The sequence below is a fragment of the Oncorhynchus tshawytscha genome, linkage group LG10, assembly GCF_018296145.1.
Source record: "Oncorhynchus tshawytscha isolate Ot180627B linkage group LG10, Otsh_v2.0, whole genome shotgun sequence".
NCBI classification, from domain to species: Eukaryota; Metazoa; Chordata; class Actinopteri; order Salmoniformes; family Salmonidae; genus Oncorhynchus; species Oncorhynchus tshawytscha.
In genome coordinates this window covers 21,341,452-21,365,964 of record NC_056438.1, presented here as the reverse complement: position 1 = coordinate 21,365,964, position 24,513 = coordinate 21,341,452, and the positions used below count along the sequence as shown (strand labels likewise).

Here is a 24,513-nt window from a genome sequence, read left to right as displayed (position 1 = left end):
TAGAAAAACAAAGGCGTCTGAACGATCTAGAAAAACAAAGGCGTCTGAACGATCTAGAAAAACAAAGGCGTCTGAACGAACTAGAAAAACAAAGGCGTCTGAACGATCTAGAAAAACAAAGGCGTCTGAACGATCTAGAAAAACAAAGGCGTTTGAACGATCTAGAAAAACAAAGGCGTCTGAACGAACTAGAAAAACAAAGGCGTCTGAACGATCTAGAAAAACAAAGGCGTCTGAACGATCTAGAAAAACAAAGGCGTCTGAACGAACTAGAAAAACAAAGGCGTCTGAACGATCTAGAAAAACAAAGGCGTCTGAACGATCTAGAAAAACAAAGGCGTTTGAACGATCTAGAAAAACAAAGGCGTCTGAACGAACTAGAAAAACAAAGGCGTCTGAACGATCTAGAAAAACAAAGGCGTCTGAACGATCTAGAAAAACAAAGGCGTCTGAACCATCTAGAAAAACAAAGGCGTCTGAACGAACTAGAAAAACAAAGGCGTCTGAACGAACTAGAAAAACAAAGGCGTCTGAACGAACTAGAAAAACAAAGGCGTCTGAACGATCTAGAAAAACAAAGGCGTCTGAACGAACTAGAAAAACAAAGGCGTCTGAACGAACTAGAAAAACAAAGGCGTCTGAACGAACTAGAAAAACAAAGGCGTCTGAACAAACTAGAAAAACAAAGGCGTCTGAACGAACTAGAAAAACAAAGGCGTCTGAACGATACAGCTAAACAAAGGCGTCTGAACGATACAGCTAAACAAAGGCGTCTGAACGATCTAGAAAAACAAAGGCGTCTGAACGATCTAGAAAAACAAAGGCGTCTGAACGATCTAGAAAAACAAAGGCGTCTGAACGAACTAGAAAAACAAAGGCGTCTGAACGAACTAGAAAAACAAAGGCGTCTGAACGAACTAGAAAAACAAAGGCGTCTGAACGATCTAGAAAAACAAAGGCGTCTGAACGATCTAGAAAAACAAAGGCGTCTGAACGATCTAGAAAAACAAAGGCGTCTGAACGATCTAGAAAAACAAAGGCGTCTGAACAAACTAGAAAAACAAAGGCGTCTGAACGAACTAGAAAAACAAAGGCGTCTGAACGATACAGCTAAACAAAGGCGTCTGAACGATACAGCTAAACAAAGGCGTCTGAACGAACTAGAAAAACAAAGGCGTCTGAACGATCTAGAAAAACAAAGGCGTCTGAACGAACTAGAAAAACAAAGGCGTCTGAACGAACTAGAAAAACAAAGGCGTCTGAACGAACTAGAAAAACAAAGGCGTCTGAACGAACTAGAAAAACAAAGGCGTCTGAACGATACAGCTAAACAAAGGCGTCTGAACGATACAGCTAAACAAAGGCGTCTGAACGATCTAGAAAAACAAAGGCGTCTGAACGATCTAGAAAAACAAAGGCGTCTGAACGATCTAGAAAAACAAAGGCGTCTGAACGAACTAGAAAAACAAAGGCGTCTGAACGAACTAGAAAAACAAAGGCGTCTGAACGAACTAGAAAAACAAAGGCGTCTGAACGATCTAGAAAAACAAAGGCGTCTGAACGATCTAGAAAAACAAAGGCGTCTGAACGATCTAGAAAAACAAAGGCGTCTGAACGATCTAGAAAAACAAAGGCGTCTGAACGATCTAGAAAAACAAAGGCGTCTGAACGATCTAGAAAAACAAAGGCGTCTGAACGATCTAGAAAAACAAAGGCGTCTGAACGATCTAGAAAAACAAAGGCGTCTGAACGATCTAGAAAAACAAAGGCGTCTGAACGAACTAGAAAAACAAAGGCGTCTGAACGATCTAGAAAAACAAAGGCGTCTGAACGATCTAGAAAAACAAAGGCGTTTGAACGATCTAGAAAAACAAAGGCGTCTGAACGAACTAGAAAAACAAAGGCGTCTGAACGATCTAGAAAAACAAAGGCGTCTGAACGATCTAGAAAAACAAAGGCGTCTGAACGAACTAGAAAAACAAAGGCGTCTGAACGATCTAGAAAAACAAAGGCGTCTGAACGATCTAGAAAAACAAAGGCGTTTGAACGATCTAGAAAAACAAAGGCGTCTGAACGAACTAGAAAAACAAAGGCGTCTGAACGATCTAGAAAAACAAAGGCGTCTGAACGATCTAGAAAAACAAAGGCGTCTGAACCATCTAGAAAAACAAAGGCGTCTGAACGAACTAGAAAAACAAAGGCGTCTGAACGAACTAGAAAAACAAAGGCGTCTGAACGAACTAGAAAAACAAAGGCGTCTGAACGATCTAGAAAAACAAAGGCGTCTGAACGAACTAGAAAAACAAAGGCGTCTGAACGAACTAGAAAAACAAAGGCGTCTGAACGAACTAGAAAAACAAAGGCGTCTGAACAAACTAGAAAAACAAAGGCGTCTGAACGAACTAGAAAAACAAAGGCGTCTGAACGATACAGCTAAACAAAGGCGTCTGAACGATACAGCTAAACAAAGGCGTCTGAACGATCTAGAAAAACAAAGGCATCTGAACGATCTAGAAAAACAAAGGCGTCTGAACGATCTAGAAAAACAAAGGCGTCTGAACGAACTAGAAAAACAAAGGCGTCTGAACGAACTAGAAAAACAAAGGCGTCTGAACGAACTAGAAAAACAAAGGCGTCTGAACGATCTAGAAAAACAAAGGCGTCTGAACGATCTAGAAAAACAAAGGCGTCTGAACGATCTAGAAAAACAAAGGCGTCTGAACGATCTAGAAAAACAAAGGCGTCTGAACGATCTAGAAAAACAAAGGCGTCTGAACGATCTAGAAAAAACAAAGGCGTCTGAACGATCTAGAAAAACAAAGGCGTCTGAACGATCTAGAAAAACAAAGGCGTCTGAACGAACTAGAAAAACAAAGGCGTCTGAACGATCTAGAAAAACAAAGGCGTCTGAACGATCTAGAAAAACAAAGGCGTCTGAACGATCTAGAAAAACAAAGGCGTCTGAACGAACTAGAAAAACAAAGGCGTCTGAACGATCTAGAAAAACAAAGGCGTCTGAACGATCTAGAAAAACAAAGGCGTCTGAACCATCTAGAAAAACAAAGGCGTCTGAACCATCTAGAAAAACAAAGACGTCTGAACGAACTAGAAAAACAAAGGCGTCTGAACGAACTAGAAAAACAAAGCCGTCTGAACGATATAGCTAAACAAAGGAGTCTGAACGATACAGCTAAACAAAGGCGTCTGAACGATACAGCTAAACAAAGGCGTCTGAACGATACAGCTAAACAAAGGCGTCTGAACGAACTAGAAAAACAAAGGCGTCTGAACGAACTAGAAAAACAAAGGCGTCTGAACGAACTAGAAAAACAAAGGCGTCTGAACGAACTAGAAAAACAAAGGCGTCTGAACGAACTAGAAAAACAAAGGCGTCTGAACGAACTAGAAAAACAAAGGCGTCTGAACGAACTAGAAAAACAAAGGCGTCTGAACGATCTAGAAAAACAAAGGCGTCTGAACGATCTAGAAAAACAAAGGCGTCTGAACGAACTAGAAAAACAAAGGCGTCTGAACGAACTAGAAAAACAAAGGCGTCTGAACGAACTAGAAAAACAAAGGCGTCTGAACGAACTAGAAAAATAAAGGCGTCTGAACGATACAGCTAAACAAAGGCGTCTGAACGATACAGCTAAACAAAGGCGTCTGAACGATACAGCTAAACAAAGGCGTCTGAACGAACTAGAAAAACAAAGGCGTCTGAACGAACTAGAAAAACAAAGGCGTCTGAACGATCTACAAATACAAAGGCATCTGAACGATCTACAAATACAAAGGTATGTGAACGATCTAGAAATACAAAGGCATCTGAACGACATAGAAAACAAAGGTATCTGAACGAACTAGAAATACAAAGCTATCTGAAAGATATAGCTAAGCAAAGGTATCTGAACGATATAGAAAAGCAAAGGTATCTGAAGAATATAGAATATCAAAGGTATGTGAACGATATCGGAAAATAAAAGTATCTGAACGAAATGGAAAAACAACGGTATCTGAACGAAATGAGAAATGTGGAAACAGTCAAGTTGAAAGTGGAGGTCGGAAGAGGGGTGGGGCTTAACTTAGAATGATGCTGATTGGAGGACTGCCACATCCTGTCTATATGACTCACACCAGAGTAGATGGTTTCTTCCTCCCTCTGTTTTCTCCTCTGTCTCCTGGGCTTGGTACTCTTCTTGTCAGTGAACTTCAGGGCAGCGTAGTTCAGGCCATCCTCATCACTGTGGAACTATGGGGATGAAACAAATACTCACTCAATTCAGACTCTGAGTTCAATCTAATGCTGTAATATTTAGCTTTAATACTATTATCCAGTCTCACTCTTGATAAAGCAATTCTGCTAACCTGTTGGTCTGACGTGTTGGCATGAGGATTTCCGTACTGGCTCTGCTGAGAAATCAAATCAAATCAAATTTTATTTGTCACATACACATGGTTAGCAGATGTTAATGCGAGTGTAGCGAAATGCTTGTGCTTCTAGTTCCGACAATGCAGTAATAACGAGCAAGTAATCTAACTAACAATTCCAAAAAAAACTACTGTCTCATACACAGTGTAAGGGGATAAAGAATATGTACATAAGGATATATGAATGAGTGATGGTACAGAGCAGCATAGGCAAGATACAGTAGATGATATCGAGTACAGTATATACATATGAGATAAGTATGTAAACCAAGTGGCATAGTTAAAGTGGCTAGTGATACATGTATTACATAGGGATGCAGTCGATGATATAGAGTACAGTATCAACGTATGCATATGAGATGAACAATGTAGGGTAAGTAACATTATATAAGGTAGCATTGTTTAAAGTGGCTAGTGGTATATTTACATCATTTCCCATCAATTCCCATGATTAAAGTGGCTGGAGTAGAGTCAGTGTCATTGACAGTGTGTTGGCAGTAGCCACTCAATGTTAGTGGTGGCTGTTTAACAGTCTGATGGCCTTGAGATAGAAGCTGTTTTTCAGTCTCTCGGTCCCAGCTTTGATGCACCTGTACTGACCTCGCCTTCTGGATGACAGCGGGGTGAACAGGCAGTGGCTCGGGTGGTTGATGTCCTTGATGATCTTTATGGCCTTCCTGTAGCATCGGGTGGTGTAGGTGTCCTGGAGGGCAGGTAGTTTGCCCCCGGTGATGCGTTGCGCAGACCTCACTACCCTCTGGAGAGCCTTACGGTTGAGGGCGGTGCAGTTGCCATACCAGGCGGTGATACAGCCCGCCAGGATGCTCTCGATTGTGCATCTGTAGTGTTTGTGAGTGCTTTTGGTGACAAGCCGAATTTCTTCAGCCTCCTGAGGTTGAAGAGGCGCTGCTGCGCCTTCCTCACGATGCTGTCTGTGTGAGTGGACCAATTCAGTTTGTCTGTGATGTGTATGCCGAGGAACTTAAAACTTGCTACCCTCTCCACTACTGTTCCATCGATGTGGATGGGGGTGTTCCCTCTGCTGTTTCCTGAAGTCCACAATCATCTCCTTAGTTTTGTTGACGTTGAGTGTGAGGTTATTTTCCTGACACCACACTCCGAGGGCCCTCACCTCCTCCCTGTAGGCCGTCTCGTCGATGTTGGTAATCAAGCCTACCACTGTTGTGTCGTCCGCAAACTTGATGATTGAGTTGGAGGCGTGCATGGCCACGCAGTCGTGGGTGAACAGGGAGTACAGGAGAGGGCTCAGAACGCACCCTTGTGGGGCCCCAGTGTTGAGGATCAGCGGGGAGGAGATGTTGTTGCCTACCCTCACCACCTGGGGGCGGCCCGTCAGGAAGTCCAGTACCCAGTTGCACAGGGCGGGGTCGAGACCCAGGGTCTCGAGCTTGATGACGAGCTTGGAGGGTACTATGGTGTTGAATGCCGAGCTGTAGTCGATGAACAGCATTCTCACATAGGTATTCCTCTTGTCCAGATGGGTTAGGGCAGTGTGCAGTGTGGTTGAGATTGCATCGTCTGTGGACCTATTTGGGCGGTAAGCAAATTGGAGTGGGTCAAGGGTGTCAGGTAGGGTGGAGGTGATATGGTCCTTGACTAGTCTCTCAAAGCACTTCATGATGACGGATGTGAGTGCTACGGGGCGGTAGTCGTTTAGCTCAGTTACCTTAGCTTTCTTGGGAACAGGAACAATGGTGGCCCTCTTGAAGCATGTGGGAACAGCAGACTGGTATAGGGATTGATTGAATATGTCCGTAAACACACCGGCCAGCTGGTCTGCTCTGCATGCTCTGAGGGCGCGGCTGGGGATGCCGTCTGGGCCTGCGAGGGTTAACACGTTTAAATGTGGCTGCAGTGAAGGAGAGACTGTATTGTGGCAGCCTGGTCCGCTGGGCTGGGTTTCTTCCTGTAGGGATTGACTGTACCCTGCCACGTTTAAATGTCTTACTCACTTGTTTGATAGCGGCTGCAGTGAAGGAGAGACACCTTGCCCTGATTAAAAGTGGTTCCGTTTCACACGCTGTCATCAATCCACGGTTTCAATGTTTTAATCGTTGTCTGACGTTCTAATGAACTCGAAACATCTCCCAGTCCACGTGATGGAAGCAGTCTTGGAGTGTGGAGTCAGCTTGGTCGGACCAGCGTTGGACAGACCTCAGCGTGGGAGCTTCTTGTTTTAGTTTCTGTCTGTAGGCAGGGATCAACAAAATGGAGTCGTGGTCAGCTTTTCCGAAAGGGGGCGGGGCAGGGCCTTATATGCGTCGCGGAAGTTAGAGTAACAATGATCCAGGGTCTTTCCACCCCTGGTTGCGCAATCGATATGCTGATAAAATTTAGGGAGTCTTGTTTTCAGATTAGCCTTGTTAAAATCCCCAGCTACAATGAATGCAGCCTCCGGATAAATCGTTTCCAGTTTGCAGAGAGTTAAATAAAGTTCGTTCAGAGCCATCGATGTGTCTGCTTGGGGGGATATATACGGCTGTGATTATAATCGAAGAGAATTCTCTTGGTAGATAATGCGGTCTACATTTGATTGTGAGGAATTCTAAATCAGGTGAACAGAAGGATTTGAGTTCCTGTATGTTTCTTTCATCACACCATGTCACGTTGGCCATAAGACATACGCCCCCGCCCGTCTTCTTACCAGAAAGATGTTTGTTTCTGTCGGCGCGATGCGTGGAGAAACCCGTTGGCTGCACCGCTTCGGATTGCGTCTCTCCAGTTAGCCATGTTTCCGTGAAGCAAAGAACGTTACAGTCTCTGATGTCCCTCTGGAATGCTACCCTTGCTCGGATTTCATCAACCTTGTTGTCAAGAGACTGGACATTGGCAAGAAGAATGCTAGGGAGTGGTGCACGATGTGCCCGTCTCCGGAGTCTGACCAGAAGACCGCTTCGTTTCCCTCTTTTTCTGAGTCGTTTTTTTTTTTGGTCGCTGCATGTGATCCACTCGGTTACACTGGTTGTAAGGCAGAACACAGGATCCGCATCGCGAAAAACATATTCTTGGTCGAACTGATCGTGAGTTGACGCTGATCTTATATTCAGTAGTTCTTCTCGGCTGTATGTAAAGAAACCTAAGATGACCTGGGGTACTAGTGTAAGAAATAACACGTAAAAAAAACAAAAAACTGCATAGTTTCCTAGGAACGCGAAGCGAGGCGGCCATCTCTGTCGGCGCCGGAAGTAGTTCTAGGGGTCCCTACTAAAAGATTAATAACAAAACACTTGAAACATACTACGTATGTCATATTTTCTGCTTCAAAATGAAGTAGTCTTGTGAAATGAAAACAATGTCCAGAGAGGGAAGTGATAAAATGAGGTCGAGCCTTCACCCTACTTTATGATCTATAACTATTGTTACTGTTGCTTAGTATGAAGACTTTTACTGTACCTGCACAGTGTTCACATCGTGACCTCTTCATTCTCACACAGAGGATAATGTTGACAATCACACTCAGAATCACAGTAGTTGTCAGTTAAGATATGATGATGAGGAAAAGAAGATTATTCTGATCGCTCAACAGGTCTAAAACTTTTAAAAAACAAGGCTTGATTATTTTCTATTATTCTTTATTCCTCAGTAATTTTGGCATAAAAGTTAGCTATGAAAGATTATTAATTTAAAATCTACTATGAAAGAAAGGTGATAGATTTACATATTGATACTTCCTACCATTTGAGAGAAAATCTGTGGTGAATTTTGATTATGCGCAGGTTACCTCAAATGTCCAGCTTGGTCCTGTTCCCAAATAGTATCTCCCCACATGAGGCCACAGCACAGTAGTAAGTCCCAGCATCAGAGAGGCTGAGGTTCCTCTTGGGGAGGTTGTAGACACAGCTCTGTGTAGGAGACCCAGCCTCAGGGCTCTTCTCACACTGATCACTCCAGTCTCCATGGGTGTAAATGATTCCTGGACGGGATTCTCCTGAGCCATGTCTGAACCAATAGACACTGTGTTCTCCTGCACAGGTCTCAGTGTGTATTCTACAGTTCAGAGTCACAGAGTCTCCTGGCTGAACTGACTCAGACACAGGCTGCTGGAGCACAGACATGCTGTTGGACTCTGAACCTGAATAGAGTGAGTAAGATCATGGTGTGTAAATTGTATTGGTCTGGTATATTCATTCAGCGCCAAATATTTCTATATTTCTCATTTAAAATCCAAAATTAGGGAAAGAAGTTAAGTTACCTTTGACAATTAAAACAGTTCCTTCTCCAAATGTGAGTTCGCCCTCTTCCATAACACCACAATAGTATGTAGCTGAGTCCCCTGACTCTGTCTTGGAGATGTTCAGGTTACAGCTGTCAACTCCTCTCTTCACACTCAGATGTTTAGTCTCAGTAAAGTCATTGGTAGGGGTGCGTCACCTGAGTGGGTTGATTCACTGATGTGGTCATCCTGTCTGGGTTGGCGCCCCCCCTTGGGTTGTGCCATGGCGGAGATCTTTGTGGGCTATACTCAGCCTTGTCTCAGGATGGTAAGTTGGTGGTTGAAGATATCCCTCTAGTGGTGTGGGGCCTGTGCTTTGGCAAAGTGGGTGGGGTTATATCCTTCCTGTTTGGCCCTGTCTGGGGGTGTCCTCGGATGGGGCCACAGTGTCTCCTGACCCCTCCTGTCTCAGCCTCCAGTATTTATGCTGCAGTAGTTAATGTGTCGGGGGGCTGGGGTCAGTTTGGTATATCTGGAGTACCTCTCCTGTCCTATTCGGTGTCCTGTGTGAATCTAAGTGTGCGTTCTCTAATTCTCTCTTTCTCTCTCTCGGAGGACCTGAGCCCTAGGACCATGCCCCAGGACTACCTGACATGATGACTCCTTGCTGTCCCCAGTCCACCTGGCCGTGCTGCTGCTCCAGTTTCAACTGTTCTGCCTTATTATTATTCGACCATGCTGGTCATTTATGAACATTTGAACATATTGGCCATGTTCTGTTATAATCTCCACCCGGCACAGCCAGAAGAGGACTGGCCACCCCACATATGCTCTCTCTAATTCTCTCTTTCTTTCTCTCTCTCGGAGGACCTGAGCCCTAGGACCATGCCCCAGGACTACCTGACATGATGACTCCTTGCTGTCCCCAGTCCACCTGACCGTGCTGCTGCTCCAGTTTCAACTGTTCTGCCTTATTATTATACGACCATGCTGGTCATTTATGAACATTTGAACATCTTGGCCATGTTCTGTTATAATCTCCACCCGGCACAGCCAGAAGAGGACTGGCCACCCCACATAGCCTGGTTCCTCTCTAGGTTTCTTCCTAGGTTTTGGCCTTTCTAGGGAGTTTTTCCTAGCCACCGTGCTTCTACACCTGCATTGCTTGCTGTTTGGGGTTTTAGGCTGGGTTTCTGTACAGCACTTTGAGATATCAGCTGATGTATGAAGGGCTATATAAATAAATTTGAATTTGATTGGTAAAGAAAAACTACTTTGGCCACTGTAAAGTGATTATGTCATGAGAAGTGGTTTCTGTCCAAGAGCCTGTTTGTACCAAAACAACATTGGTATTCACGTCAGTTGGCCAAAAGGAAGTGACATTCCCACTACCTCCCATCTCAGTAACCATAACAGCGTCTGGTTGAACAACGTTCTTGGTAAATGCAAAAACTGTCAAAGCAAACAAACAATATAGATCATCAAGATGAAGATTGAAAAACATCTCAAATACTTGCTACAAAGTCATTCAAATGGTTTCTAAAAGCCAATAACATGTAGATTTTAAATATATATAAATTCAAATTTCTTACAGGTGTAGGCATTAAACAAAAAGATTGCCCAATGTCTGATCATCATTGTAACGTCAACCTTGCTGCACTGTATAGAATGAGGGTCTGACAACGGGGCACCTGTTATATTTACAAGCACTTCACTACACTCGCATTAACATCTGCTAACCATGTGTATGTGACCAATACAATTTGATTTGTTTTGATATGATGACACTTTACATAGCCTTTCTACAATGTAGGAGGGTTAATGTTTTCCGTAATGTAAATATGCCCCCCTCCACTGCACAAAAGCTGCATTTCTGTCTCTTGGTTTTCATCATAGGCCTCCAACATTAAAAATTAAAAATTGTTATTAGTTCTCATAGCATTAGCATTGAATAATATTTTTGTTGGTCTAATTTCAAACCTTTGTTTGTTACCAATATATTTTTTGTTACTCATGTAAAACCAAATCCTCTAACTAGCCTCACTAGTGCCACTCTGCATGTCTCCTATAAATTTCCTATGAGTGTAATGCAAGGCTTTGAACATTTGGCAGATGTCTTTTTTGATAATTGCAAGACACCAGACTGGTTTACAGTTCACTTAGCAGGTATTGTGTTGGGAGAATTCCGTTGGACCTCTTACAGTGGAGGTTCTCATCACCAGACCAATGCCTCACTGCTTATGACCCGGTGGCTGTATAAGGCACTACTGCCATCTGGAACAACACAACACAGAGAAGATTGACATTTCCATCTCCACTGTTTTTTTTATTTATTTGAGCAAAACATTGGTATGGGTAGGCCTTCTATTGGTACAATTAATCCTCAAACACATTCAGCCCAGGGATATAAATAGTTGGATGATGACAAGGCATAGTAGCATCAGTGCCATTAGGATGTGGCTCACAAACTTCTCAGAATATTTTATTTATTTTACCTTTATTTAACCAGGTAGGCAAGTTGAGAACAAGTTCTCATTTACAATTGCGACCTGGCCTGAATCACGTTATACAGAAACTAACTGTTTGTCTATTGGTTGCCTTGACTTCAATGGCTTATGTGGCTAATCAGAAGCAGGCAAATTTAGCACTCAGAACAACAGGCCTTGTGTTCTGGAATCTAATCTGATTACTAGAGAGCAATTAAATTTAATTACATTTAATAATGTAATCTCCCTCAATGTCATCTGATTCACCAGGTCTCTTTTTCTCATATGCGACACAACCAACACACAAACCCAGCCAAGACGATGCCAAGACAACATTCAGTGGCCTTTTGAAAACCTGCCTTTGCCCAGACCTTTTTTTATGAACAAACATCTCCATTCAAGTCTTATGACAATGACGCAGTGAAGACAACAGGCAACAGGCGTAGTAACCTGGTGATAAGATTTGATGTTGCCTGATGTGTGCTAGGCAACACAGGTTGCCGGAGTGTGTGTTGTGTCTGGTTAAGCGGATGATCCTCGGGGTAACGGTCGACGTGGTAACAGAGAACAAGCGCTGTTTTGTGGAGGTTGCCTAGCCAGCATAGCCAGCGGTGATTCTCTAGAGGCATGCTCCAGCCGTGTGTGTGTGTGTGTGTGTGTGTGTGTGTGTGTTTGGTCTGTCTTTATCTGTCACATTTGTCAATGGGGCATCTTGTTTTATTCTTCTTGCTGGCGTTCCGTGTTTTCTGCTCTTTCCATCCTTTCCACTCTCCTTTTTTAAACTGCCCAGTTGGTGCGTCTAGGAACAACGTTTCCTACGTTGAGTTGGGGCTAGGTAGCCTATTCCTTTTATTATGGGGTCTGTTCTCTGTCATCTGAAAAGGAGTGGATTGGTTCAAGTAACAGTTTAACATAAGCCTAGTAGTATATTACTAAGGCCCACCAGCTTCACATGCAGTCCTTTCAGATTATAAGACAGTGGGACGTTTTGAACGGTAGCTGAAGTTAAACTACTATACGTGTCTGAAGAGCTTTCTTGCGATAAAATATACAGTGCCTTCAGAAAGTATTCACACCCCTCGACTTTTTCACTTTTAGTTGTGTTACAGCCTGAATTTAAAATGGATTAAATGTAGATTTTTTTTGGGGTCCCTCGGCTACACGCAATACCCCATAATGTTATAGCGGAATTAAGTCCTTTGAAGATTTTGCACATTAATAAAAAATGTAAAGCTGAAATGTACTGAGTCAATAAGTATTCAACCCCTTTGTTAAATCAAGCCTAAATAGGTTCAGGAGGAAACATTTGCTTAACAAGTCACATAATAAGTTGCATGGGCTCACTCTGTGTAGTAATAGTGTTTAACATGATTTTTGAATGACTACCTCATCTCTGCATCCCACACATACAATTATCTGTAAGGTCCCTCAGTGAAATTCAAACACAGATTCAACCACAAAGACCAGAGAGGTTTTCTAATTCCGCGCAAAGGGTAGATGGGTAAAGAATAAATGGGAAAAAAAACAGACATTGAATATCCCTTTGAGGATGGTGAAGTTATTAATTACACTTTGGATGGTGTATTCACGACAAAGATACAGGCGTCCTTCCTAACTTGCCGGAGAGGAAGGAAACTGCTCAAGGATTTCACCATGAGGCCAATCGTGACTTGTTACAGAGTTTAATGGCTGTGATAGAACTGAGGATGGATTGACAACATTGTAGTTACTCCACAATACTAACCTAATTGACAGCATGAAAAGAAGGAAGCCTGTACATGATAACAAATATTCTAAAAAATGCATCCTGTTTGCAACAAGGCACTAAAGTAATTCTGGCAATAATATGGCAAAGCAATTAACTTTTTGTCTTGAATACAAGGCGTTAGTTATGTTTGGGGCAAATCCAATACAACACATTACTGAGTACCACTCTCTATATTTTCAAGCATACTGGTTGCTGCATCATGCTATGCTTGGAGATGTTAAGGACTGGGGAGTTTTTCAGGATAAAACATAATAGATCTAAATGGAATGGAGCTAAGCACAGGGACAATCCTAGAGGAAAACCTGGTTCAGTCTGCTTTCCACCCGACACTGGGAGAGGAATTCACCTTTCAGAAGGACAATAACCTAAAATACAAGGCCAAATCTATGCTGGAGTCGCTTACCAAGAAGACAGCGAATGTTCCTGAGTGCCGAGTTACAGTTCTGACTTAAATTTACTTGAAAATCTATTGCAAGACCTGAACATGTTTGTTCGTGCAACATCAACAACTAATGTGACAGCTAATGTGACAGAGCTTGAAGAATTTAGAAAAGAATAATGGGCAAATGTTGCACAATCCAGGTGTGGCAAGCTCTTAGGGACTTACCCTGGAAAGAGTCAAAGCTGTAATCGCTGCCAATGGTGCTTCTACAAAGTGTAGACTCAGGGTTGAATACATATGTAAATTCGAATATGTCTATTTCATTTTCAATACATTTGCAAAAATGCCTAAAAACATGTTTCCATTGTGTGTAGATGGGTGAGAAAAAGTGAATTAAACCATTTTAAGTGCAGGCTGTAACACAACAAAATGTGGATAAGTCAAGGGGTATGAATATTTCCTGAAGGCACTGTCGACCGATTAATCGGAATGGCCAATTAATTAGGGCCGATTTCAAGGTTTCATAACAATCGGAAATCTGTATTTTTGGGCACCGATTTGGCCGATTTTTATTTATTTTTTACACCTTTTAATCTTTAACTAGGCAAGTCAGTTATTAAGAACACATTCTTATTGTCAATGACGGCCTAGTGGGTTAACTGCCTCGTTCAGGGACAGAACGACAGATTTTCACATTGTCAGCTCGGGGGATCCAATCTTGCAACTTTACAGTTAACTAGTCCAACGCTATAACAACCTGCCTCTCTCTAGTTGCACTCCACAAGGAGACTGCCTGTTACGCGAATGCAGTAAGCCAAGGTAAGTTGCTAGCTAGCATTAAACTTATCTTATAAAATCAATCAATCATATTCACTAGTTAACTACACATGATTGATGATATTACTAGATATTATCTAGCGTGTCCTGCGTTGTATAATCTGACAGAGCATACAAGTATCTAAGTATCTGACTGAGCGGTGGTAGGCAGAAGCAGGTGCGTAAACATTCATTCAAACAGCACTTTCTTTGCGTTTTGCCAGCAGCTCTTCGTTGTGCGTCAAGCATTGCGCTGTTTATGACTTCAAGCCTATCAACTCCCGAGATGAGGCTGGTGTAACCGAAGTGAAATGGCTAGCTAGTTAGCACGCGCTAATAGCGTTTCAAACGTCACTCGCTCTGAGCCTTGGAGTGGTTATTTCCCTTGCTCTGCATGGGTAACGCTGCTTCGAGGGTGGCTGTTGTCATTGTGTTCCTGGTTCGAGCCCAGGAAGCTATACTGTTACACTGGCAATACTAAAGTGTCTATAAGAACATCCAATAGTCAAAGGTTAATGAAATACAAATGGTATAGAGGGAAATAGTAAAATATTTTTCCTATAATAACTACAACCTAAAACTTCTTACCTGTTAAAAGGAACCACCAGCTTTCATAGGTTCTGAGCAAGGAACTTAAACGTTAGCTTTCTTACTTGGCAACATATTGCACTTTTACTTTCTTCTCCAACTTTGTTTTTGCATTATTTAAACCAAATTGAACATGTTATTATTTATGAGGCTATTGATTTTATTGATGTATTATATTAAGTTAAAATAAGTGTTCATTCAGTATTGTTGTAATTGTCATTATTACAAATAAAAATCTGCCGATTTAATCGGTATCGGCTTTTTTGGTCCTCCAATAGTCGGTATCGGCGTTGACAAATCATAACCGGTCGACCTCTGAGTGTTTATTAGAGCTGAGTGATTAACCAAAATGTCATTTCTTTTCTCGTTTTTAAAAAACTAATTGACCAACTCGGTTCAGTTATTTGAATTCCATTTAGTTTTTCTTTTCGTGCGTAGTGTTTCTAGAGATGAATCAAATCAAGCCTGAACTGTGCGACGTAGTAGGCAGTTGTAGTTTCCAACGGGTCAATATTTTACATAGTTTAACGCAGAAAACATGCTAATTGTCTACAATTAACTTGATCCATTGTGGAACCTACTTGTTCTGTCTGAGACAGAGAGAAGAATGTGCGATGGGGAGGGAGTTGCTTCGTGAGGTATCTCTACCTGAAAATACATGATCTAAGATTGATAGTTGCTTTTCAGCAGTCATATTCCTTATTTACTTTGAAGAACTGTTAAAAGTGATATTTGTCAGACAGCATTATCACGTTTTAAGGTGTGACCCAGGTGCAGACAGTGTTGAAGAAACAAACGTTTATTCTTTAAACAGGTCCAGGCAGGCAGGGGTCAATAATCCAGAGAGGGTGTAAGGCACCGGAACAGCAGGCTCAGGGTCAGGTCAGGCAGAGGTTGGTAATCCAGAGTAGAGGCAAAGGTACAGGATGGCAGGCAGGCTCAGGGCTGGCACGAAATGTCAAAACCAGGAAACTCAAAAACTGGGACTATAGCAAAGACGGGCGCAAGGGAGACCGCTGGTAGGTTTGAACAAACCAAATAAACTGGCACGCACAGACAGACAGAAACCACCGGTATAAGTACCCAGGGGAGATGGGCGACACTTGGAGGGGGGTGGAGACAAGGACAGGTGAAACAGATCAGGGCGTGACAAGCATAGGCAGCAGCTCTATAGAGATGAAATGAAATAATAAAACAAATGTAATATACACAACATCTGAAATATTTTATTGAAGTGAATAAATGATGGTTAATAAGTGATAAGCAGTAAAGGACAGTCACTACCATCATGGGACTTATATTAATTGTTTTATTCTGTGCTGTTACAGCCTTCAACGCAAATAATCTGAAACCGAAATCAAAAAGCACTAATCGCTCAGCACTAGTTTGTATATACACATTGAAGTGATCAAGGGATGTGGGACATGGGGAGTATCTGTGTTCGCTATTGATGGGGAACTGTTGAGGTCGATGAGGACGCTAAAGGTGAGGTGAGTGGGACTTGATCTGTGTGTGTGTGGACGTGTTTCACTATACTTGTGGGGACTAGAATAGTAAACAAACCAAGTTGACCAACTGGGGACATTTTGTTAGTCCCCACAAGGTCAAATGCTATCTCTAGGGGGTTAAGGTTAGAACTAGTGTTAGGATTACAATTAGTGTTAGGAACTAGCGTTAGTTTTAGGGTTAAGGTTAGGTATTAAGGTTAGGATTGGTTAGGGAAAACAGTATTTTGGATGGGACCCCCCACAAGGTTAGTTGTACAAGACTGTGTGTCTATGTGAACAAATAAACACCAGTACTAAAGCTCCCATCTGCTGGAGTTCGACTTCTCCTCTGTCTTTCCACTGAACCGTAAGGGACAAACAGATACCTGGTAAAGTACTCTCACTGTCATTGTAGCCAAAGACCCCTGAGGCATGTTGTAGTGACGGTTTATGTACGGTGATGATGTTTGGAGTGTCCAGGGCCAGATTGATTGCCTAACCCCTTTCTTCGTTCCTTTGTGTTTCTCTCTCTCTCTCTCTCTCTCTCTCTCTCTCGCTGTGGTTTACTATGCGGTCTACTATGTTGTTTACTTTGTGTGTGACAGAAACATGAGTGGGGGACGGGAGGAGGGAGAATCAATGTGCACCAGCTGAAAGGGAAGAAGTTGACCTAGTTGGTCTCCTCTCCACTAACTCCCTCGACAGAAGTACAAAGACCCTCTGCTCTAGCTGTGCTGCCTTTAATGGAATTATAAATGAGTGCCAGGTGGGACACACACACACAGCTGTAGACGTTGGCTGAGTCCTTCCCTCCCTTGAAGTTCTCCCAATGTCTTTGGTCACTGACGAGTAGCCACTGCAGAATGGGTAGTTCCATGCCACAGGCTGCCTCTGCATGAAACTGCTCTGAGGCCCAGGAGTTTATTACTGTAACATAGAGATGACGACATATTATTCAAAATAGGCTTATCCTATATACCTATTACCATTGCCAGCTTCTGCTGAGCCTTGCACTATTGTTAGAATTAACAATTGGCTTTGCCTAGTTGCCTCTCCTTGCCTGAGTTGCTTTGTCCCGGACTGACTCACATGTCTTAGTTCTAGTATAGTGGGTTTTTGTAGTGTTTATTTTATCTGATAATTCCTCAGAATATAGGATTTGAAATCATCCACTTCTATGAAACTCTCAACAGGATGTAGTAACTTTACAGCAGATATGTGGTGGAGGTGGAGCCGCCATCTTTGTTTTGTGGTTGTGTTGCCTTGGTAACATGTCAGACTGAGTCACTCCTCAATGGCTGATGAAGTTACAACTCCTACTATAACTTGTGCCATGCTGCTAAGGGTCCCTCACTGCAGCAAGCAACGTAAGGTCAAATGAGAAACAGTAGCCAGGAACTTAGACCCAAAGGTTAAAAGGTTATAAGGCATTTTTCAAACCCTGTCCGGTGCCTAACCCTTCCGCAGAGGACTCCTCTGTAGGGGGCCATGTAACATTGCAACCTCTGGGGCCAGAGTGTGGGACATCAACCCCTAAAGGACATTCTGTTGAACTAGATTACTGTGCCCTGTGTTCACAGTGGTAACAGAAGATATGTTTTAAACTCTCCTCCAGTCCAGCAGTCACTCTAATATTTCTCTGTTCTTTCCTTTTGTTTGTCATTTGTTTTTCCCTCAACTCTCTCACTCTCTCTCTCTCTTCTTTCTTTCTCCCGTTCACTGTCGCTCTCTCGCTCTCTAGCTCTCTCACCCTCTTCCTGGGGTCCAATAAACATACAAATGCTGTTCGTGTGAATGGGCAGGTGAGGGTTTGTGCCTCTGTTTCTGTGTCTGTCCGAATGTACAGCACCAGTCAAAAGTTTAGACAAACCTACTCATTCAAGGGTTTTGCTTTATTTTTTACTATTTTCTACATTGCAGAATGATAGTGAATAAATCAAAACTAGCATATGGAACCAAAAAGTGTTAAAGAAATCTAAATCTATTTTATATTTCAGATTCTTCAAAGTAGCCACCCTTTGCCTTGATGACAGCTTTGCACACTCTTGGCATTTTCTCAACCAGATTCACCTGGATTGCTTTTCCAACAGTCTTGAAGGAGTTTCCACATATGCTGAACACTTGTTGGCTAATTTACATTCACTCTGCGGTCCAACTCATCCCAAACCATTTCAATTGGGTTGAGGTTGGGTGATTGTGGAGACCAGGTCATCTGATGCAGCACTCCATCACTCTCCTTCTTGGTCAAATAGAGGTGTGTTGGGTCATTGTCCTGTTGAAAAACAAATGATAGTCCCACTAAGTGCAAACCAGATGGGATGGCGTAAGTGTGCCTTGAATTCTAAAGTAACAGTAAACAGTAAAGCAACCCCACACCATCACACCTCCTCCTCCATGCTTCACAGTGGAAACTACACATGCGGAGATCATACGTTCACCTACTCTGCGTCTCAAAGACACGGCGGTTGGAACCAAAAATCTCAAATTTGGACTCATCAGACCAAAGGACAGTTTCCACAGGTCTAATGTCCATTGCTCGTGTTTCTTGGCCCAAGTAAGTCTCTTCTTCTAATTGGTGTCCTTTTAATGGTGGTTTCTTTGCAGCAATTCGACCATGAAGGCCCGATTCACGCCGTCTTCTCTGAACAGTTGATGTTGAGATGTGTCTGTTACTTGAACTCTGTGAAGCATTTATTTGGGCTGCAATTTCTGAGGCTGGTAACTCTAATGAACATATCCTTTGCAGCGGAGGTAACTCTGGGTCTTCCTTTCCTGTGGTGGTCCTCATGAGAGCCAGTTTCATCATAGCGCTTGATGGTTTTTGTGACTGCACTTGAAAAGACTTTCAAAGTTATTGACATTTTCAGTATTGACTGACCTTCATGTCTTAACCTTTTCACACGTACCAACACATGGGTTACCAACACACTAACGAAATCCCGGGTCCCTTTGAAGATGCTGGTGGTGATGGAGGCAGACCGACAGTGGATGAAGTACAGGAGTTCTGTGATCGCTGGAAGGCCACCAGCCATTTCACCCCTCCTGGCCCTGCTGTTTGCGTTGATGTGTCCCAGTTTGGAGTGCCCCTTTTATAGCGAGACCACCCCCGATGTATCAGTGCCATTTGAGAAAGAAAAAGCATAGCTGCGTTCTAAGTCCTGCGACCCCAGCGCGTATGACACAAATCAACAGTACAAAACCAAAGATATTGATCTGTTTTAAGCAATTGATCTTGTGTCATCGTGTTGACGATCAGCTTTTATACTAACATCACCAATCTGAGGTCAAAAGGATGTGTGATTTCGCCCCCAATTCGACGTGGTCATGGAAAGTAGTGTAATATCCATGAATTAGAAATGGCAAAATAATTCAATGTCTTAATTTAGGATGATAGTAAATACAGCAAACTCAACTAAAAAAAAATGTCTCACTTGTTTAACTATTTAGATAAATGCTTTTCCTAAGCACAATTTAACCAGGTGTTCTAGACTTGAGCATCCATATGGTCTGTGCAGCAGGCTGAACGTTTGACATCCCTAATTTTAAATTGATGGGCCAATATAACCACATAGGAGTTCAGTTGGTACAGCATTCTCCCTCATGGGTACAACAAAATATAGCCTCTCACAAGGCCCTGCCTCAAAATATGTTAACGAGCCAGAAACAACAATACCATGCACCCACTACGGTCAAAAAGATTTTGGTGCACCTAAGATATGATACGGTACTGTATTCTGTGAGGTGGATTTACAGTACCATTCGAAAAACAGCCATTCTTTCCCCGCCCACAACATTTTCCCACAATGCACCATCATTTACAGTATGCTGCAGTAAAATGTTGAAAATACAAACAATGCTGTTGATCCATTGAGGATATAGACTGGCTGTTGGTCCGTTGAGGACATGGACTGGCTGTTGGTCCGTTGAGGACATGGACTGGCTGTTGGTCCGTTGAGGACATGGACTGGCTGTTGGTCCGTTGAGGACATGGACTGGCTGTTGGTCCGTTGAGGACATGGAAATGACCAGAAGCGAGATACAGTAGGAAAGAGTTTATGTATTGAGTGTGTATTCCTGGGTTTCTGACAACACAATCACCCTTTCTCACACATCTCACTCGTGTTTTGACAGTAAAGGCCTGAAGACAGACAAGCTTCCAGCTCACGTGTTTGAAATCGATGAAGACGCTAAAGATGAGTTGAGTGGGACATAATCTCTCTCTTTGTGTGTGTGTGTGTGAGAGAAAAACATTGATTATCAGATGATGTTGAGTGGTCTAGTATTGACCTAAGGTCTTCTGTGTGGTCAGTTCACACACGCCTTCTGGCCTTGTTGGCTTGGTGGTGGTCCTGTTTGAAATACCCTTTTGACATAATGGAGTTAAGGATTGGTTGATAAAGAGAAGGACTTTGATAGTCAAGTCATCCATTTGATAATGTATTGGCTATAACCCCCACCCACCCCAAAGTATTTAAGAAAATATGCCTACAACGAGAATGCAGTACATCAAACAGCAAGACACCGTAGCTTACATCCAGACAACCCTAACCCCCGACTGTGCCACTATGATATGGGTTTGTGGTGAAAAACGACATGCAGCTGTGCCCAGTAGTAAGGTCTACAAGCATAGCCTGGTCCCAGATGTCTTGCCTACTTCTATGGTCATTGTCACATTAGGAGGAGTCAAGACTGCACAAACAGATCTGGGACCAGATCCAGACCTCACTGGACTTAGAAGCCCGAGCTCTTCTCCTCTATAAATAGCCCCCCACCTCTCAACGGCCCAGCCGGATGTGGATAATCTTAGCATTAAAAAGGTTTGTAATTGAAGGAAAATAAATGGCTGCCAGCCATGGTCCTCTAATGGAGGGAGCAGAGGGCACGACACGCTATTCCCTATATAGTGCCTTACTTTTGACCAGAGCTCTATGGGGTAGTGCAGCATGCAGGGAAATTGGCTGCTGTTTGGATACAGCCCCAATACTCAAGAGAGAGGGAGAAAGTGAGACTCGTCTCAGAGGGAGGGAGCAGCCATGGTGTATCACTGGTAGATCTACAGTATATATATATAGAGAGAGATTTATTTTTTACTCAAGTGTTAACATAAAAAAAAAAGACACACTGCCTTTTCAGAAATGAAACAACAAATGTAATTCCTAAACAAAAATAAATACATAACATATACATTCAACTTATTTCATCAGCAAAAATAATTTCCCCTCCTCTACAAAACAAAGCGCTCTTTCGTAGGCCCACTTCTCCTCAAATTATAGGAGATCTTTTACAGCTGAAAAGAACTCAAAATCTACTTTTATTCTTGCTTTCACTAATCCTTTAAAAACACATCTTACATCCTTCCCATATCCCATTTCTATCTTGTGTTTTCTACTCAGAAAAATTGACATTTTAGCTTGTCCCAAAATAAAATTTAACATTTGACATTTTCTTTTCTGTTGTTTACTATATTGAAACCCCAAAATAAAAACAGTGTTATTGAAAAATTCCCCTACAGCTTTAAACAAAGATTCCAGCATTTCCAATAGAGGTTTTATCCTCTCACACTCCATAAAACAGTGAAAAATGGTTTCTCTTATATTACAAAAAGGACATCCATCTCTAACATCTGAATTAATAACAGATACAAAAGCATTAACTGCAATGATGCCATGTAAAACCCTCCATTGCATATCACCAGTACCCTTTTGTAACAGTGGTTTGTACAGTGCCCTCCATGCTGGCTTTACCCTATCATCAATGCCCAATTTTACCCTCCATGGAGTGTCTTTTCTATTTTTCAATTTATCTTTATTCAACACCTTGACACACCCCCTATACAAGTCCTTCCCATTCACCTCATCCAAACCCACCTCCTCCAACCCTCTCAAATCCAGCAATAACGCCTTTCTTTCTGACTCTGGGATATTTGGTGTAATCCCTAGTCTTGGAAATGAGACGTCTTCATCTTGTACCTTCTTCTTGTGGCTACTAAGCATACCCCATTCTTCCACTGTCAGAGCCTTCCTACAGCTCCCCAGCATTTGTCCGACAATCCTTTCTGACCTCATCCCCAAATGTTCTGCCACCCGTCTTCCATCCATTAAGGCGGGCCCAGCCATGGCCATTAACTGTCTTAAGGTGATGATTTTCCCCCTCACCAGAATCTTGGAGAAATGTGGAACAGCTGCAGTTGTACAATCCAGTCTTGCCCCATACACCAGAGGTTCCTCCAACAGCCAATGCACTGACTCCGCTGAAGTTCGTCTAGACACCTTCATTATGCTCCACACTCTGAGAAGTCCTCTGTAAAACGGAGGTACTCCCTCCCTAGAAATCTGGCTACTATCAACCAGAAATAAAGCCTTCCTTAAACCTAATCCTCCAACCCGTTGTAATATAAGACCTGCCACCCCTCTCCACACCACATTTTCCGGTCCATAAAGCAACCTTTGAATAAACTGAAACCGGAAAGCAGCAGCCCTACTAGCAAGATGTACAAGACCTTGTCCCCCCTCTTCTTTTGACAAATACAAAACACTTTGTGGAACCCAGTGATATTTATCCCAAAAGAAATCCACAATAATTGCCTGTATCTTAGCCAGAAGGCCAGATGGTGGTTTTAAAACTGACAACCGATGCCACAGTGCAGATGCAATCACATTGTTAACTATAATAGTGCGCCCCTTATATGACATACTAGATAATAACCAACGCCATCTCCTCATCCTCCCTTCCACCATTTCAACCACCCCACTCCAATTTTTTTCCATAGTTCCCTCATCTCCTAGGTATACTCCAAGATACTTAAAACCTCCCTTACACCATTCTAGCCCCCCTGGCAAAGCCATGATCCCTCCAGACCATTCTCCAATCTGTAACACACAACTCTTTTCCCAATTTACCTTTGCAGAGGATATTCCCCTAAAACGATCAACCATTAGACTCAAGCTATCCACCTCCGCTTGATTTTTCACTAGCACAACTACATCATCAGCATAGGCTGAGAGACGAATAGGAGGAATATCCTCTGAAAGGCACACCCCTGCAATGCAACTTCTAATGCTATTTAGTAGTGGCTCTATAGCAATGGCATATAACATCCCTGACATAGAACATCCCTGCCTAATACCTCTACACACTTTAAAAGGAGCACTCAAACCACCGTTAACTTTCAATACACTTTCAATGTCACCATATATCACCTTTATCATGGCAATAAAACCAGAGCTGAACCCAAACGCCTCAAACGTGTGCCATAAATATTGATGTTCAACTCGGTCAAATGCCTTTTCCTGATCAATTGAAATTAGACCAGCATCCAACCCAATAGCCCTAGAGACGTCCAAAAAATCACGAATCAGAGAAATGTTATCCCCTATCTGCCTGCCAGGAACACAGTAGGACTGATCCGTGTGTATGATTTGCCCCATCACCTCCCTCAGCCTGTTGGACAAGGCTTTTGACAATATCTTATAATCAGTGCACAATAAAGCCACCGGCCTCCAGTTCTTCACCTCCCTCGGGTCACCCTTTTTGGGCAGTAGGGTGAGGACAGCCCTTCTGCAGCTTATTGGTAGTAACCCTCCGGTTAAACTATCATTAGCTACTTCTAACCAATCCTCTCTCAAAATAGCCCAAAAAGACTTTAAAAAGTCAACGGGAAGCCCATCAATGCCTGGTGCCCTTCCATTTTCCATGCCTTTTAATGCAGTGTATAAATCCTGCAAAGACAATGGTTGCTCAAGCTCAACCTGAGCTTCTGCAGCCACCTTTGGGAGCCCATCAAAGAACTGCTGTGTCACTGTTTTGTCCTCTTTGTACTCACACTTGTAGAGCTCAGCATAGAACTCTACTGCCCTCTTTCTAATTTCACTAGGGCTAGTGAGCTCTTGTCCAACAGCTGATTTGAGACAATGAATCATTTTTCTTTGTCCATTCTTTTTCTCTAAACCAAAGAAAAATTTGGATGAGGCATCCATTTCAGATATTCCCTGAAATTTACTTCTCACCAGTGCCCCTGTGCTCTGATACCCAGCAGGTCTGCCAATGCAGCTTTTCTCCTCTTGAGGACCTGAGTATGGCCTCGATCTCCTGTGGTCTCAACCAACGTCATGAGTTCCACTATTTCAATCTCTAGGGCTTTCATTGATCTGGTGATATCTTTGGTGACATTCCTCGTGTATTGATTACAAAATTGTTGAATCTGGATTTTCCCTATATCCCACCACTGTTGAATGGATACAAAACTGTCCTTTTGAGACCTCCACCTCTCCCCCAAAAAACTGAAACAGTTCCTGAAGTGAGCATCACTCAATAAAGTTATATTAAAATGCCAGTATGCGCTTTTGGGTTTTACATCGTTAATGAACACCACCTCTGTTATTAAA

At 42.7% G+C, this 24,513-nt stretch overlaps 1 protein-coding gene across 1 annotated transcript in view; it reads right to left on the bottom strand.

Annotated features, from left to right (window-relative positions):
- Positions 1-8,171: 8,171 nt before the first annotated feature.
- The window catches only part of LOC112260997, a 54,507-nt gene continuing 38,165 nt past the window's right edge, over positions 8,172-24,513 (bottom strand). Inside the window, exons 3-4 of the mRNA XM_024436363.1 lie at positions 8,642-8,768; positions 8,172-8,521 (exon numbers count right to left, since the gene is read on the bottom strand). Of these exons, the coding sequence (XP_024292131.1) occupies positions 8,172-8,521; positions 8,642-8,768 (477 nt within the window). The remainder of the gene's footprint in view (positions 8,522-8,641; positions 8,769-24,513) is intronic.